This window comes from Pan troglodytes, chromosome 1 (assembly GCF_028858775.2).
Source record: "Pan troglodytes isolate AG18354 chromosome 1, NHGRI_mPanTro3-v2.0_pri, whole genome shotgun sequence".
Classification (NCBI taxonomy): Eukaryota; Metazoa; Chordata; class Mammalia; order Primates; family Hominidae; genus Pan; species Pan troglodytes.
In genome coordinates this window covers 139520073-139538743 of record NC_072398.2, presented here as the reverse complement: position 1 = coordinate 139538743, position 18671 = coordinate 139520073, and the positions used below count along the sequence as shown (strand labels likewise).

The following is an 18671-nucleotide window of genomic DNA, read 5'->3' as shown; positions in this document are numbered from 1 at the left end:
AGACAGCATTTTACTGGGGCATAAAGATAGACATATAGATTAATGGAATAGAATTGAGAGTAGAGAAATAAATCCTTATATTTATGATCGATTGATTTTTGACAAGTGTGCCAAGACTTTTTTCTCCAATGGGGAAGAAATAGTCTTCCACAAATGGTTCTGTGAAAACTGGACATCCACATGCAAAAGAATGAAGGTGAATCTCTTCCTTACACCATACACAAGAATTAGCTCAAAATGGATTATAGAACTAAGTGAAAGAGATAAACCTACACGATGTAACACTTAGAATAAAAAGGGCCAGGTACAATCCCAGCACTTTGGGAGGCAAGGGCAAGAGGATTGCTTGAGACCAGAAGTTTGAGACCAGCCTAGGCAACAAAGTGAGACCCTGTTGCTACAAGAAATTGAAAAAAAAACAAAACAAAAAAAACAGCTAGTCAGGTATGGTGGCATGTGCCTATAGTTCCAGCTACTCTGGAGACTGAGGTGGGAGGATAAATTGTTTGAGCCTGGGAGGCTGAGGCTATGGTGAGCCAGGATTGCCACTACACCCAAGCTTGGGCAACAGAGCAAGACCCTTCTTCAAAAAAGAAAAGAAAAAAAACATAAAAATAAATCTTTGTGACCTTAGGTTAAGAGACTTCTTAGATTCAACAGCAACAGCACAAGTGAAAAAACTAAGATAGATTTGACACCATTAAAATTAAAACTTTCTTCCCACTGATACTATCAAAAAAGTAGAAAAACAAGCCATCAAATAGGAGCATATATTTGCAAAATATACGTATGATAAGGAACTCTAGAATATATGAAGAACTCTTACAATTCAATAACAATTATAAAACAGGGTAAAAGGTCAGAATATTTTCTCCAAAGATATATAAACAACGAATTAGCATATGAAAAGATGTTTCATATCATTAGTTATTAGGTAAATGTAAATAAAAACCACAATGAGATATTACTTTACACCCACTAAGATGGCTAAAAATTTTTTTTTAAAGGTAATAACAAGTGTTGCTGAGAACACAGACAAATTGGAGCTCTTATACACTGCTGGTGGAAGTGTAAACTGGTATAGCTAATTTGAAAAACAATCTAGAAATTCCTCATGAAGGCCAAATATAGAATTACCATGTGACCCAGCAATTTCAGTTTTAGGTATGTACCCAAAAGAAGTGAAAACATACATCCACACAAAAACTTGTACATGAATGCTCATAAAAGCATTATTAATAATAGGCAAAAACAAATGCCTATAAACTGATGAATAAATAAAATGTCTTGTAGCCACACAGTGGAATATTATACAGCCATGAAAAGAAATGAAGTTTTAATACATACTACAGCATGAATGAAACTTGAACATTATGCTAAGTGAAAGAAGGAAGTCACAAAAGACACATATTGTATGATTCTGTTTCTATGAAATGTCTAGAATAGGCAAATCTATAGAGACAAAAAGTAAGTTTAGTGGTTGCCTAGGGCTGGGGGATTGGGGAGAAGGAGGGGGGCAACTGCTGATGGGAACAGGGTTTCCCTGTTTTAAAATTAGATTGTGGTGACAGTTACACAACTGTGAATATACTAAAAACCATTGAATTGTATGGGTAAATTGTATGGTATGCAAATTATATCTCAATAAAACTGTTAAAAATGCAATTGCAGGGATTCGTGTTGGATACAAAATTAATTAAAATAATATGTTAATTTTTAACCTCCTGAATCTTAGTTTATTAAACTGTAAAATTCAGATAATGCCTTCAAAAGTTTTTATGAAGAAATTATTGATTCCTTCATTCATTTATTCAACAAAAATATTTGTTGAGTGCACCCTAGGTGCAAGTACTATTCTAGGTGTAGGGGATAGAGCAAAGAACATAACCTAGCCCTTGTAATGCTAACGTTCCAGTAAGAGGAGACAATCAAATGACGCATGTGTTAGGTGAGAATTTGTGTTACAGAAAAAGTATATACACAAATATATGTAAATTTCATATATATATATATATATATATATATATATATATATGAGGAATGGGAAGAAGGTGAATAGGGTGATGGATGGAATGTTTCATTTTAAGTTGATCAGGAAAGGCTTCACTGAGAAGGTGACATTTTAGGGAAGTCCTGAGGGAGCAAGTCCTGTGGTTAATCTGGGGGTGAAGCACTCCTGGTAGAAAAAGGCCTTGAGGCAGCAGTCTGCCTCTGGGTGTTCTAGAAGCAGTAAGAAAGCCAGCTCAGCGACAGCTGAGTGACAGAGAGGGGAGAGAAAAGATGATGGGGTGTAAGGTGTGTTGGGTGGGGGTCGGGGGAGGTACAAAGGAAGACTGGACCAGATCACGTAGAGCCTTACTATAGATTGTTGTAAGAAATCTGGCTTTTTTCTCTGAGCCAGAAGAGCCATCAAAGGATTTTGAGCAGATTATCACACTGATCTGATTTACATGTAAATACCTATGGCTGCTCTGTTGAAAATAGACTGCAGGGCTGCAGCATCAGGAAGACCAATGGAAGACTGCCTCAGTGGGACAGGAAGGTGGCTTAGGGTGCTAGTGGAGGAGGTGATTAGGAAGGATTAGCATCTGTATATATTTTGAATGAGGAACCAACAGGATTTATGGACAGATCAATTGGGAAGTGTGGGAGAGAGACTTAAATGAAAGAGAAATAAAGATGAGTTAATAGGGCCGGGCACGATGGCTCACACCTGTAATCCTAGCACTTTGGGAGGCCAAGACGGGTGGATAGTTTGAAGCCAGGAGTTCAAAACCAGCCTGGCCAACATGGTGAAACCCGGTCTCTACTGAAAATACAAAAAATTAGCCAGGCATGGTGGTGGGCACCTGTAATTCCAGCTACTCGGGAGGCTGAGGTAGGAGAATCACTTGAACCCAGGAGGCAGAAGTTGCAGTGAGTCAAGATCACGTCACTGCACTCCAGCTTGGGCAAGAAGAGGGAAACTTTGTCTCAAAAAAAAGAAAATGAGTTAATAGATGTTAAATGCCTAAGCATTGGTAAACAGAAACCATTGACTACTTTTCAGCTGTTATTATTATTATTACTAATTCCTGTTTTGAGAGGTAATGTATAGAACCTATAAGTAGTACTTAACATAAGCTATTCTTATTAAATCCCAGAGAGAAGCCTTAACAGGAGTTTGTGTCCTCTCTGCAAGGCTGGGTGATGGGCAGCTGAAAAAGCGTCGAGGCTCAAGATGAATGAAATAAGAACTTCAAGTTCAGTCCTTAAATCCTATTTGAACCTGAGGTCCTTGCTAAGGCTGTTGGGTAAGATCGCTAAGTGCCCATACTCCCACCTCTCTCTCCCTGTACTCAGAACCTTCATTGTCTTCTTTTGAGCATTGTAGAGAATGTTTTCTCTTAGTTACCATCTTCAGTATTGTTTTTTAAACAATATTAGTGTGTTTTTACTAAAAAGGCATGCATATTCAATTCAGAGAATTTATAAAACATTGAGAAAAAAGTAAAACTATTCAGAAATAATATCACTCTAATATTTTTCTCAGATGGATACTTTTTAAATTAAAAATGGGATTATACTACACATACTGTTTTGAAGCCCTCTTTATTCATTTAACAATACATTGTTTCTTAACAATAAATACTCTTCTATAACATCACTTTCAATGGTACATAATGGAGAACCGAATTATGTATTCCCTATTGTTCAATGCTTAGGCTATTTATAACTTTTTGGCATTAGAAGCAGTCCTATCAATGAGTGTCATTACCTATATATTGTCAAGGAAAAAATTTCAACAAACTGAGTTTAAAGATCTAATTGGCTTTATTAGTGATTCATGAATCAGGCAGCATCTCATGTACAGAATAGAAAGGTGTTCTCCTGGGCATGGCAGAACAGTTGGTTTTTGTAAGGTAGCTTGAGCAGCAACAAGGGAACAGCAGAGTGCAAAAAGTGAATTGGTTAACAGCAGGTTACTTCAGGTTACTTTCCTTATATGGCTAAAGTAGAGGGAGCTTCCTTATGCCGATTCAGTTTGTCAAGGCTTTTTTGGGTTTTTGTAGTTGTTGTTTGAGACAGAGCCTTGCTCTGTGGCCCGGGCTGGAGTGCAGTGGCAGGATCATGGCTCACTGCAACTTCCACCTCCTGGATTCAAACGATTTTCATGCCTCAGCCTCCCAAGTACCTGAGACCACAGGCATGCACCACCACACCAGGCTAATTTTTTTGTCTTTTTAGTGGACACGGGGTTTCGTTATGTTGGCTAGGCTGGTCTCAAACTCCTGGCCTCAAGTGATTCGCCCACCTCAGCCTCCCAAAGTGCTGGGATTACAGGCATGAGCCACTGTGCCCAGCTGACCAGGCCTTTTTGGATAGGTTGCTGTGATCTCCTGTTTTCTGGAAAACTGATCTGTTTCTAAGTACAGCTTGATTATGAAGCACAAGTGAGTCCATTCTGGTTTGGTCTGGTCTGTTCAGCCAACTGCAGGAACTGAGTCCAAACCAATGGCCTCCCATAAACTTTATTTAACAATATCTTTGCAGCACTCTGATTAATTTCCCAGGAGAGATCTAGAAGTGGAGCTGCTGAGTCCAAGAGCATTCATAATGCTTTTTTTATTTTTAATTTTTTTAGAGACAGGGTTTCACTCTGTCACTGAGGCTGGAGTGCCGTGGCACAATCACAGCTCACTGCAGCAGACTTGAACTCCTGGGCTCAAGTGATCCACCTGCCTCAACCTCCCAAGTAGCTGGGACTACAGGTTTGCCCCACCACACCTGGCTAATCACAATGCTTTTGATACACGTTACCACCAACCTGATATTGATCCATTTAAGCCACCCATTTTTATGACTGAAGACTCCTTAGATTCCCTAGGCTTCCTCCCAGAGGAACGTGGTAGGACAGAATTTTAAACTACGAAGAACTTCAAGTTCAGTCCTTATATCCTATTGGAATGTGAAATAACTTCACCTCTCTGTTTTTCAATGCCTTCATTTGTCAAATGAAGCTACAGTACTTTCCTCAATGCAATGAAAAAGCCCCTTGAAAAGATTATGAATTCCCAAAGCACATATTACTTAAATCAAAGAATCTTTAAAGACCAGGCCCTGTCCTTAAAATCATCCTTTATCCTAGAGAAGAGGGAATGGACCTCCTTTGTCTTCCAAGCCATCTTTTCCTGTTATATTGTAAGTCACATCTGGAAACTTACTGAATAGAGATCTGGGAACAAGAAACCAAGAACTCAATAACTGATTGTCAGAAACAGCAACCTGTACTTGCTGCCTAGAGCAAGTGAGCATTCCAGCAGGAAGGCCATAGGATGCAGCAGAGGTGACTTCCTTCTCAGCAGGAAGAACTTGGCCTAGTATTGAATGATGGACGGGTTGAACTTTGAGATGGTGGCTGGGTTGAGCCTGCGGACCCAGGGAGGATACGCCCTCCTCTCACCCCAGGTAGGGGAAGTTGGTATTGGGCTGCCTCCCAAAGGGGTACTAGGAGAGAGGACTGGTTGCAATAAAGGAGGAAAGCATGAGTTTTGGTGGTGTCAGTAACTGTGGAAAAGCCCCTTCCACAGATCTCACTTCCCAGCCACCTGTGGGCCTTAGGCCTGAGTGAGTATCCCACCCCACCTTTCTGCTCCTCGCTGTTGGAGCAGTCCCAGCAGAGAAAGCCAAATTTCCTCATTATGGTTCTTTCCCTTGTCCAGGTTATAAGACCTTTGAGGGCTCACTGAATAGCAGCACCTTCCCAATACACAGAGAATCACCCTAGGGCTTCTAGGCCACAAACTTCACAAACCCCTGAACAGATTATCCAAGGCATGGGAAGAAGACTTCCCAATCAACATCAGAACCCTCCGGGAAACTTCAGTGCTCTTAGTAGATAAATTTGGAATCCTCTGGAAAGCCTCCAAGCTCCCCCAAGGTAAATGGCTCTCCCAGCACCCCAAAGGAACCCACAGTTGCATCTTTCATATGGAGGCCACAGAGGCATCCACTGCATGAGGTCACCTCACCCAAGGGGCGTGGCAAGGTGGCTCTTCTGACTGCAGAGCCTCCATCCTTCCCTGAAAAGTGCCCACTGTCGTCCCTCACATGTTCTCACATGGACCACGTTCTGGATGGCGTTCCTCAAAGCACAGCCAGTGGCCCTGCATGGGACTGAAGCCCCATGGAAACCACAGAAACTGCAGAGATCCCAGGAGCCACAGCCACATGTGTCATCATGATCTCAGAGGTTCACCCCTCAGGCAGGCTGACTGGATGTCATAAAAATTAATTAAATAACTTAAATTGACTATTGAGGTGTTTGCCCAGAGCAGGCACTGACATCCCTCAGGCTTCTCAGGGCAGCAGAGCTCATTTGAGTCATTCTGCAATGGGTCCCAGTGGAATCAGTGGAAACAGGGAGGCGCAGGTCTGGCTGCCCTCCCGGGCTGAGTCAGAGCAGGCCTCGCACTAGGAGGCAGGGCTGTGCCCCCAGACCCTGGATGCCCTTTACCCCCTAATCAAGGGCTCTCTCCCTTCAGGATCTCACCCTCCTGCAGAAAAGGTCAGAGTGAAGCCTGCAGGAGTTCGCAAATGTTAATCCCCACCACCACCACCTCCACTTCTGAGCAGATGTCCTTTTCTTCCTTCTTTCCCCCCCTTTTTTTTTCTAAATAGAGATGGGGTCTTGTTCTGTTGCCCAGGCTGGAGTACAGTGGTGTGATCATAGCTGACTGCAGCCTTGAACTCCTGGCCTCAAGGGATCCTCCCATCTCAGCTTCCTGAGTAGCTAAGACTATAGGTATATGCCACCACTCCTGGTCCCTTCATCCTTTCTTTTCCTTTTCTTTGCTTTCTCTTTTCCCACATTCAATTCGGGAAGTGGGAGTTGGCAATACTCAATTACCCAATAGGCAGATAAACATGCGCTTAAGGTCTAGGAAGGCAGGAATTCCCCCAAAATTGTTTGAAAAGTATCTCATATCATATATATCATCACATACACAGACACGTGTATTAGAAAAATCATACCTTTGTTTACCTTGTTAACACTTTGTGGCTTAGTGTAGTTTTTCTTTTGAATTACATGAGGGTCGTGAAAACCAACACCATTATCTTTTCATGTTTTCTGAGCTTACAGCTGCTAAAGTCCTTGGGTAACAGTGGTGAGTTTTGAGAAGTTGTGCTTGGAGTTAGTTAGGGACGGAGACAAGCTTTCAAATGTAAACCCATGTCTAATACCTACACTAATACTGGAGAATGTTGGTAGATGTGAGTTGTTTCAGCTACTTTGAGAGGCAGTAGTATAATGTAAGGTCTAAAGACTGTGAGGTCACACAGGCTGGGTTCAAAACTCATCCCTGACATTTACATACCGGGTGATCTCAGTGAGTTATTCAACCTCTCGGAGGGCCAGTTTTGTCATTCATAAAATAAGTGATCCTTAGGGCTGAATGAGCTAATATGAATAAACTATTTAATACATATAAGCATTCAGTAAGTGGTACTTATTATTTTCCGAGATAGGTTTTAAAAGCAACTCCGCCGTTTTTACTATAAAAGCTTCAACATGATAAGTTACGCTTTAAAAAAAACTTTTTTCTTATAAATAAACTAATTATTAATACCTCTGCTTTTTAATATGGAAAGATCCTCTATTAAGGGCTTCTAAATAAGCCAACTGTTAGATTAAGAACTTAAATCTCAATTCAGGTATCATTTGTTAATTTGTTCAGTTGATGAAATTATTTGTCTCATCATGGAAGCCAATTAAATTAATGCATCTGTTTTACCTATAATTTTAAAAGAAAAAAAGGTCTAGAAAGAGCAGAAACACTTTCCTTACCCAGGCTCTTATCATTATCAATTTAAGTTGACTTAGACCCAACGTAGGAAAGGCTGGGAAGTGAAAGGGCGCTGACCCAGGGTTAAAGAGGGGTGGGAAGCTGGGGGAAGGGTTTCCGTCTTGGAAAAGACCAAAACAAGAGCTTCCACGGAAGTAAAGATTCATGCAGGAAAGGCCTGGAAACCTGACCATTAAGTGGAGGGCTCCCGTGGTCCTAATCCCCCGATGGTGACTGATAACCCCCATTGTGTTCGGGCCTAGTGCTTCCGGGCAGGAAACCCCAGCCTCTGTACCAGGGATAAGGCAGGCTGGGAGCAGGCCTGGTGAGGGCATCTCACTGCCACTTCCTTCTCTCAAGGAGGGTCGGGGTCAGGCTCCCTTTCCCAGGACCTCAGAGTTCTGAGAGGTCAGGGCTGGTGTGGGCTGCTGTGGAATCGGGCCTCTTCTGTGTGGAGGTCAGCCCTTAAAGCCAGGCCTGGGGATTGGGGTGAGGTGGCCCATGAAGGGAGGGATATGAGGAGGTTGAGGGAGGAGGAGTGAGGGAGAAGATAAGAATTGGAAGATTCATAACGTGGCTTATGTTAGGGTGACATAGTGATGTCAAGGGTCAGCACAGAAAGGGATTTGAGTGTTGGGCTAGGAAAACTCTCTCTTCCCTGTACTGTAATTTTTTTCGGATTTAACTTTATATTTTGGCTAGTCATGTTTTTACAAGCTATATTGCGTCTTTCATTAAGTTGCAACTTCATATCTTAATTTTATTTAATTTTTTTTTTTTTCTGAGACGGAGTCTCACTCTGTCGCCCAGGCTGGAGTGCAGTGGCCTGATCTCAGCTCACAGCAGCCTCCACCTCCTGGGTTCAAGCGATTCACCTGCCTCAGCCTTCCAAGTAGCTGGGATTATAGGTGTGTACCACCATGCCCAGCTAATTTTTGTATTTTTAGTACAGACAGGGTTTCACCATGTTGGCTAGGCTGGTCTCAAAGTCCTGACCTCAGGTGATCCTCCTGCCTCGGCCTCCCCAAGTGCTGGGATTACAGGCATGAGCCACTGTGCCTGGACACATACCTTAGTTTTAAAGTGAAGATCAAAATTTGATTATAACTCCTTTTAAAAATCACATTATAAGGCCGGGCACAGTGGCTCGCGCCTGTAATCTCAGCACTTTGGGAGGTCAAGACGGGCAGATCACCTGAGGTTGGGAGTTCGAGACCAGCCTGACCAACATGGAGAAAACCTGTCTCTACTAATACAAAATTACCCAGGCATGGTGGTGCATGCCTATCATCCCAGCTACTCGGGAGGCTGAGGCAGGAGAATCGCTTGAATCCGGGAGGAAGAGGTTGCGGTGAGCTGAAATCGCACCATTGCACTCCAGCCTGGGCAACAAGAGTGAAACTCTGTCTCAAAAAAAAAGAAAAAAAGAAAAATCACATTATTGCTTTTTCTGATTAGAAAATGTATATATAGTTACTGTAGAAAATTTGAAAAAAAAATTTAATCACAAAGAAGAAAATTAAAACTACCTACACTCTTACCACATGGAAATAACTATGGTTAATGTATTAATGTATCTTCTTCCAGATATTTTTGTATGCATAAATGTATGTACATTATTGGGATAATACTCTACTTTGTAACCAGCCTTTTCCCCTGGACAATATATCAAAAATATGTTTTTATGTCCTGTGGTATTCTTATACAACTGGATTTTTAATGGCTAAGTATTCTGTCATATGAGTTTTCATAATTTATTTAACCAACCCGTTTCACTGCATATTCAGGAATGACCATTTTCCCCCCCCTTAAAAAATAACTGTGGTAAACATAATAATTACCACTTTTTTTTTTTTTTTTTTTTGAGATGGAGTCTCCCTCTGTCACCCAGGCTGGAGTGCAGTGGCATTATCTCAGCTCACCGCAACCTCCACCTCCTGGGTTCAAGCAATTCTCCTGCCTCAGCCTCCTGAGTAGCTGGGATTACAGGTGTGCACCACCACGCCTGGCTAACTTTTTTTGTATTTTTAGTAGAGACTGGCCATATTGGCCAGGCTGGTCTCGAACTCCTGACCTTGTGATCTGCCCGCCTCGGCCTCTTAAACTCTGCTAAAACAAAGATGAGGCATTACTGTGACAATTATTCAAAAGGTTCTAAATTCAAACAAAATTCTGAGGAGTTTGAAAGGCCATCTTAATGTAGCTCTCAGGCCTCCCTTCAGGCTTGCAGAGCACTCAGCCACCTGACTCTGACCCAGGACTCGGCACCATGGAGCATGATATTGTTTGTATGTTTGTCTCCACCCAAATCTCACGTCGAATTGTAATCCCCAGTATTAGAGGTGGGGCCTGGTGGGAGGTGATTGGATCCTGGGGGGTGGATTTCTCATGAATAGTTTAGCACCATCCCTTTGGTGCTGTCCCTGAAATGGTGAGTTACTTCTTGTGAGATCTGGCTGTTTCAAAGTGTGTGGCACCTCACTGTCTTGCTCCTGCTCTGGCCATGTGATGTGCCTGCCTCTTCTTCGCCTTCTTCCATGATCGCATGCTTCTAGAGGCCTCCCTAGAAGCTGAGCAGATGCCAGCATCATGCTTCCTGTGAAGCATACAGAGTCGTGAGCCAGTTAAACCTCTTTTCTTCATAAGTTATCCAGTCTCAGGTGTTTTTGTTTGTGTTTGTTTGTTTGAGACAGAGTCTCACTCTGTCACCAGGCTGGAGTGCAGTGGCGTGATCTCGGCTCACTGCAACTTCTGACTCCCTGGTTCAAGCGATTCTCCTGCCTCAGCCTCCTGAGTAGCTGGGACTACAGGCATGTGCCACCATGCCTAGCTAATTTTTGTATTTTTAGTAGAGATAGGGTTTCATCATGTTGGCCAGGATGATCTTGATCTCTTGACCTCATGATCTGCCCGCCTTAGCCTCCCAAAGTGCTGGGATTACAGGCATGAGCCACCATGCCTGGCCAGGTGTTTCTTTATAGCACTGAAAGAACAGCCTACTACAGAGCATTTATTCATTCAATTGGCTCATATTTTTTGAGCAGCTACTATTTCAGGAGCAGAGGCTACAACTTCCAGAGTATTCATGGAGATTGTATAGAGAAAGCTTAGGATCCTAGGATCCTGGAGTCAGATTGCTTGCTGTGGTCCCAAGAAGTTTACCATATGATTTTGGGCAAGTAACTTTACCACTCCGAGCCTCATTCTCTTCATCTGTGACGTGAGCATAATGGTACCTACCTCATGGATTGTTGTGGAAATTAAGTGAGATAATGCTTGCAAAGCTTTCGTACAATGTCTGGTGCATACTGAGTGCTCTAGCTATTATTAGCTTTAACACTGCCCTCCTGCTGTTATTATTGAAGTTTTGTTCATCTGAAGCTCTAGAGCCATCTCTCAATAATGCTAAACCTCTTTATTGCCTACACTTCAAATAATTCTACTCTTTTCTTGCCAGCAGCTTAATTGAGACAACTGTCTGATCTATAATCACTTGAGCGGTACACACCATCAAGGAAAAAGGAAACACTCAGTTAACAGATAAAAATACAGAGTTCAGCAGTTAGCCTTCCACACTACAAGAGATACTTGATTAGTCTTGAAACTTAGAGTCAACTAAACACAATTGCTTAAGTTTACTCTGGACAAACAGTTTCCTCAGCGAGGAAAAATCACGTTCCCTCAAGTTCTATTGACATTTTGAAACTCTAAACCCTCCAGTTACTCTTCTATAAATCACATCTGCTGGGACCCTGATATGGTTTGGCTCTGTGCCCCCACCCAAATCTCATCTTGAATTGTACTCCCATATTTTTTTACAGGCTCATAGGCAGAAGGGACTTACCTTGTCTCAGATAAGACTTTGGACTGTGGACTTTTGGGTTAATGCTGAATTGGTTAAGACTTTGGGGGACTGTTGGGAAAGCATGATTGGTTTTGAAATGTGAGGACATGAGATTTGGAGGGGCCAGGGGCAAAATGAGATGGTTTGGCTCTGTGCCCCCACCCAAATCTCATCTTGAATTGTACCCCCATAATTCCCACATGTTGTTGGAGGGACATGGTGGGAGATAATTTTAATCATGGAGGCAGTTACCTCCTTACTGTTATCCTGGTAGTGAATCAGTCTCATGAGATCTGATGGTTTTATCAGGGGTTTCTGCTTTTGCATCTTCCTCATTTTCTCTTGCCACTGCCCTGTAAGAAGTGCCTTTCGCCTCCCACCATGATTCTGAGGCCTCCCCAGCTATGTGGAACTGTTAGTCCAATAAAACCTCTTTTTCAGCCAGGCGTGATGGCTCACCCCTATAATCCCAGCACTTTGGGAGGCCGAGGTGGGTGGATCACAAGGTCAAGAGATCAAGACCATTCTGGCCAACATGGTGAAACCCCGTCTCTACTAAAACTACAAAAATTAGCTGGGCGTGGTGGTTGGTGCCTGTAATCCTAACGACTCAGGAGGCTGAGGCAGGAGAATTGCTTGAACCCGGGAGGCGGAGGTTGCAGTGAGCTGAGATCACACCACTGCACTCCAGCCTGGCAACAGAGTGAGACTCCATCTCAAAAACAAACAAACAGACAAAACTCTCTTTTTCTTCCCAGTCTCGGGTATGTCTTTACCAGCAGCGTGAAAACGGACTAATACTGACCCACGCGCTCACTGCATCACTGATGCTGAGCAGGAATGGTGGGAGGAGCACAGAATGCCTCCTCCCAATCAGGGTATTTTCAGTCTCTTCTGTGGTGAGAAACTTTTTGAGGATCCAGGATTTCAAAGCAAAGAGGCACTGAGGCCAACATTGAAATGGTTGCTCACCCTTTCCACTCCTCCTCCTACAAAATTCCACAGCTTGGTCTCCACATTTCATTCTTATTCCTTGACAGGGATACAACACTACACTAACCTTTTTTGGCTATAACTTGTGTCATGTAAATGGAAAAATGCAGCTGAATACTGTGCTACCTGGAATGGAGATTTGCAAGGTGCTAATGGGGAAATTAAAATTACAGCCTGAGGTGGGCAGACCCTGCGGCTGGAGCAAGGTTGAAACTTGAGGAGCCCATGGAGGTAGAAGAAGCAGCAAAAGAAGACAAAGAAGAATCTGATGATGAAGCTGCAGTAGAGGAAGAAAAAGAAGAAAAGAAATCAAAGACTAAAAAAGTTGAAAACACTGTCTGAGACTGGGAACTTATGAATGATATCAAACCAGTATGGCAGAGACCATCAAAAGAAGTAAAAAAAAAAAAAAAGTAGAAGATGAATACAAAGCTTTTTACAAATCATTTTCAAAGGAAAGTGATGACCCCATGGCTTATATTCACTTTACCACTGAAGGGGAAGTTACCTTCAAATCAATTTTATTTGTACCCACATCTGATCCACGTGGTCTATTTGATGAATATGGATCTAAAAAGAGTGATTACATTAAGCTCTATGTGCTCTGTGTATTCATCACAGACGAATTCCACGATAGGATGCCTAAGTACCTTAATTTTGTCAAGGGTGTGGTGTACTCAGATGATCTCCCCTTGAATGTTTCCCTTGAGACTCTTCAGCAACATAAACTGCTTAAGGTGATTAGGAAGAAGCTTGTTTGTAAAACTCTGGACAAGATCAAGAAGATTGCTGGTGAGAAATACAATGATAATTTTTGGAAAGAATTTGGTACCAACATCAAGCTTGGTGTGATTGAAGACCACTCCAATCAAACATGTCTTGCTAAACTTCTTATGTTCCAGTCTTCTCACCATCCAACTGACATTACTACACTAGACCAGTATGTGGAAAGAATGAAGGGAAAACAAGACAAAATCTACTTCATGGCTGGGTCCAGCAGAAAAGAGGCTGAATCTCCTCCATTTGTTGAACGACTTCTGAAAAAGGGCCATGAAGTTATTTACCTCACAGAACCTGTGGATGAACACTGCATTCAGGCCTTTCCCAAATTTGATGGGAAGAGGTTCCAGAATGTTGTCAAGGAAGGAATGAAGTTTGATAAAAGTGAGAAAACTAAGGAGAGTCATGAAGCAGTTGAGAAAGAATTTGAGCCTCTGCTCAATTGGATGAAAGATAAAGCCCTTAAGGACAAAATTGAGAAGGCTGTGGTGTCTCAGCACCTGACAGAATCTCTGTGTGCTTTGGTGGCCAGCCAGTACGGACGGTCTGGCAACACGGAGAGAATCATGAAAGCACAAGCATACCAAACGAGCAAGGACAGCTCTACAAATTACTATGCAAGTCAGAAGAAAACATTTGAAATTAATCCCAGACACCCACTGATCAGAGACATGCTTTGATGAATTAAGGAAGGTGAAGATGATAAAATAGTTTTGGTTCTTGCTGTGGTTTTGTGTGAAACAGTAACGCTTCGGTCAGGATATCTTTTACCAGACACCAAAGCATATGGAGATAGAATAGAAAGAATCCTTTGCTCAGTTTGAACATTGACCCTGATGCAAAGGTGGAAGAAGAACCCAAAGAAGAACTTGAAGACACAACAGAAGACACAGAGCAAGATGAAGACAAAGAAATGGATGTAGGAACAGATGAAGAAGAACAAGAAACAGCAAAGGAATCTACAGCTGAAAACGATAAATTGTAAATTATACTCTCACTGTTTGGATCCTGTGTGGAGAGGGAATGTGGAATTTAAGTCATTTCTTTTGGGAGAGACTTGTTTTGGATGCTCCCCACAGTCCCCTTCTCCCCTGCACTGTAAAATTTGGGATTATGGGTCACAGGAAGAAGTGGGTTTTTTAGTTGAATTTCTTTAACATTCCTCATGTATGTTAAATTTGTACTATTAAACTGACCATTCTTGATGTAAAACCTTGTCATGTGTATAAAAATAAAAAAGATTCCCCCCTAAAAAAAAATTACAGCGTGAAATCGCAAGGGGCTTCAAGATAGTTTAAAATCCTCTCCACTATTTACCCCATCTTTAAAAAATGCTTCAGACTGTGGGAAAACTAAAGTGGCTCTCTGTAATTCCTAGATATGGCAATTGAGTAGGAAATGTGGCTTTGAGGGGACCAAATTTAGAAGTAATTGAAGAGGCAGCACCATCTAACTGATGGAGAATCCGACTGGATTTTCTGTTCCTTCATCCATTGAGCTGGCTTGACACTTCCCTTCTCAGTGCTTTTGTTTGATTTTTTGTAAAATGAGAGTCACGCTACTAGATAATCTCCAAAGACCTGTATAAGAGTCTATGAAATTTTTTTTAGATGTTGAAATATTTTTAGACTTTGCACAATTATTAAATGTATTGAGATACCTGATAAATATATTTATTAATAAAATGATATAGGCAAAGAGCATAGACAGATGATTCATAAGAAAAAATACACATAATTAACGAACATTTCCAAAGGTCACTTTTACTAATAATCACAATTTTCTACTTATCCCAACAATACATATTTTTTAAAAACAGTTCACACTAAAGAGTCATATGCAGAGTGTTGAGATAATCTTGTTTGCTTGAAAGGTCATGGAGATGCAGATAAACCTCCAAATCCAGCAGGGTCTAAGCAGGATGGGGACCTGATTTTTTGCAGCCTGCTCCACCCATTGACTTTTGTGATGGACTCGGTTAGTTTTGTCTGCCTGCTTTCTGGGTCCTTTTCTTCTACTGTCAGCACTCCCCAGGTAGCCATTCATCCCCAACTCTCAGGCCATTTGTTTTGTGGATGCTGGGCAACACCGCCCCCACCACCCCCATCGACTCCAGTAGAATTTAATTCTTGGGCTTTGGTCAGAATGATCAGGAAAGCGACATTCCTTTCTGCTAGCACTAATAGCTTTAAGAATGCATAGGCCAGGAGTTGCTGTGCTGCGATGAGAGGGCCTGACTGAAAAGAAAATCAACACAAGGAAAGCTGTAGGGATATAGGACAAACCAAAGTGTTTTTTCCTACCCTCTACTCTCACACAGTCACTCAGTATAATACTTCAGACACCAGATGTGGGGGTGGTCTTCCCCCACACACCAAGCAATCCTGCAGATGATTCTCTGGTGGATACAAGTTGAGTGTCTTCAAATCAAATTCTATTCTATTCTCACACTGTCTTCCTGAAGATAGCAAGAGATCCCACAGGTTGAGGGCTCAGTCCCATGACACTGCCCCCACTTCAGAATGCCAGTTGCAAGTGTAGGATGTGACCAGTGTTTCTGACCAACCAGCTATAAACTGGGGTTTTCCCAACCCCTTCCTTGGGTTCCGTTAATTTGCCAAGCGGCTCACAGAACTCAGGGAAACAGTTTACTTACATCGAGCCATTTATTATATAGTATATTACAAAGGATACAGATGAACAGCCAGGTGAAGAGATGCACAGGGCAAGGAAAGTGGGAGGGAACCTGGAGCTTTCATGTCTTCTCTGGGTGCCTTACCCTCCAGGCACCTCCATGTGTTCAGCTATCTGCAAGTTCCCAGAACTCCGTCCTTTGGGGTTTATATGTAAGCTTCATTACATATAATGATTCAATCATGATTAAATTATTGGTCACTGGTTTATCAACCCAACCTTCAGTCCCTCCCCACTCCCCAGAGGTTGGGAGGTGTGGGGTAGAAAGTTCCACCCCCCTAATCACATGGCTGGTTTCTCTGGCCACCAGCCCCCATTCTGAGGCTATCTGGGAGCCCCAGCTACCAGTCATCTCATTAATATACAAAAGACACTCATCACTCAGGAGATTTCAAGGATTTGGGGAGCTTTATGTCAGGAAACAGGACAATGAGCAAAAATATATTTCAAAATATTACAAAAGCAAAGCCTAGAGGGTCAAGTCCTGATGACTTCATATGAGTTCTTGGATCCAGTCATGCCTGAAGATGGTCCTATCCATAGACGTTTTATGTCATTATTTTTGAAGTAATATAATATACAGAGTATTAAAAGCCAAATAATATTACAACATCTACAAACTGCAACAACAGAAGTCTCCTGCCTATTCCTTCCCACCTCTTTTGTCTTCCTCTTTAGTGTTTTCTGCTACTTTATATTGTGTTTATCTCCATATATCTAACCAATAAGGCTATCCTGCTATTTCTCAGATCAATACTTCTCATATGTTCCCTCATGACTTTCTTTGTGGAAGAAAAGGATTTAGCACTATTTTCTCACTACCTATCCCTCACCCAACTTCATCTTTCCAAAATAGATATTTTACAATTTTTTGTTAAATTACTATTTAGTTTTCATCTTATTATGAGGTGTTAGGTGATTACATTTTCTTCTATTACTGTTGTTCTTTCTGTAAGTAATAATTGCCTCCCTTTGCTCATTTTTTTATTGACTGTCATGATTTCTTTCTACACTCACAAAAGCCTTTTAAAACTCTGAATCAACTTCTTTTTTTAGTTAAACATCTGATATTCTTGTTTTTTTCCTTAGAAAGGGTCTCACTCTGTCAGCCAGGCTGGAGTGCAGTGGTGTGATCATGGCTCACTGCAGCCTCGACCTCCCGGGCTCAAGAGATCAGCCTCCTGAGTAGCTGGTACTACTTGGCTAATTTTTGTACTTTTTGTAGAGACAGGGTCTTACTGTGTTGCCCAGGCTGGTCTCAAACTCCTGGGCTCAAGCAATCCTCCCACCTGGGCCACCCAAAGTGCTGGGATTACAGGTGTGAGCCACCATGCCTAGTCTGATATTCTTTCAGTTCCTTTTTTTTTTCCTAGGGACATTCTCTCCTGAAGCTTTTCATCTTCCTGCTTCAATCAGACTAGCTGACTTCTAGGCCTGCTGCAAGATTTCCTTGATTTTATCTTCCAGCCCTTCTTGTGGTTGATGCTACTGTGTTCATCAAAGCAGATCCTTCTTCCTGAGTACACAGCTAGACTATGTCAGTTTTAGCTGATGGAATGTGGGCAGAAATGATTCCTGTCACTTACAGGCCTGGTCCATAAAAGCCTCCCAGGGAGATTCACTTTGTCTTCTCCTGTTGAGATGTCCAGGGTGATCTTGGAAGCTACATGTTAAAGATGGCAGGGTCTTTGTCAGTGGAGCTCCTAACAACTTTGTGGAGTCCTACCCCACTCTACTGTCTTTTTCCACTGATTGGACTTAAATGAATAAGAAATAATTTGCTAGCTTTCTATTCTGTAATGGTTCCTTTTTATAGCATCCAGTTCTTATTTCAATAATGTAACAACATTTGTTACCTCTTTGAGGACATTGAAGATTGTTGTGGAGTTTTTGTGGTTATTGTTTGTTTGTTTTGCTTCCGGCATTGTGTCTGTTTCCTCTGAGTTCTTTTTGGCACCTACCTGTTTTGATCACTCTTTCACATTGAGTTTTTCCTCAAGTATATGAGTATCATCATTGACCTCTGACCATATTTGAGAGTGAGGTATTGAAAAGCTGATTAAAAGCTATGTGACCATGGGTGGGGTTTGTTGCCTGATTAATCTTCATTACAGAGATAAAGTGGCTGGCTGGGTTTTTCCATTTGAGAATATCATCTCAGTATCATTAGGGCTTTTCTACTCCACTGGCCAGTCTTCTTAGAGAAGGATTCTTCAGTCTTCTGCCCAGGCTCTGTAGACCTGACTGCTGGGTTCTCTGAGCTGATCAGGAAAATGGTTGAAGTTCTCCCCATTCAGAATGTGGAATTGCCTGTTTTTGGAAGACTCTTTCCACTGTTTTTCTGTTTTCAGTTGCCTGCCCTGGACCTCTTTGCTACATCTGGTGTTTGGGGTCTGAAACCTCTCTGGTTAAAGTTTACTCCACAGTAAACCTTCAGTCCCCTGGCAGGGTTGGGGAGAGATGCGTACCTCTCAATGTTCCTGTTTCAGACCCACGTCTCCTTTTGTCCTTAGAGGCTTCTGCATCCCCAATTC

The 18671-nt window shown here is 42.1% G+C and overlaps 1 protein-coding gene across 1 annotated transcript; it reads left to right on the top strand.

Moving 5' to 3' along the window:
• The first annotated feature begins 5370 nt into the window (after positions 1-5370).
• On the top strand, positions 5371-14145 carry LOC457015 (endoplasmin-like). The gene is given in 4 exon segments (XM_009425105.4): positions 5371-5448; positions 12711-12877; positions 12879-12987; positions 13119-14145. Coding segments are annotated over 4 exon segments (1359 nt in total). The 3' UTR covers positions 14124-14145.
• Positions 14146-18671: the final 4526 nt, after the last annotated feature.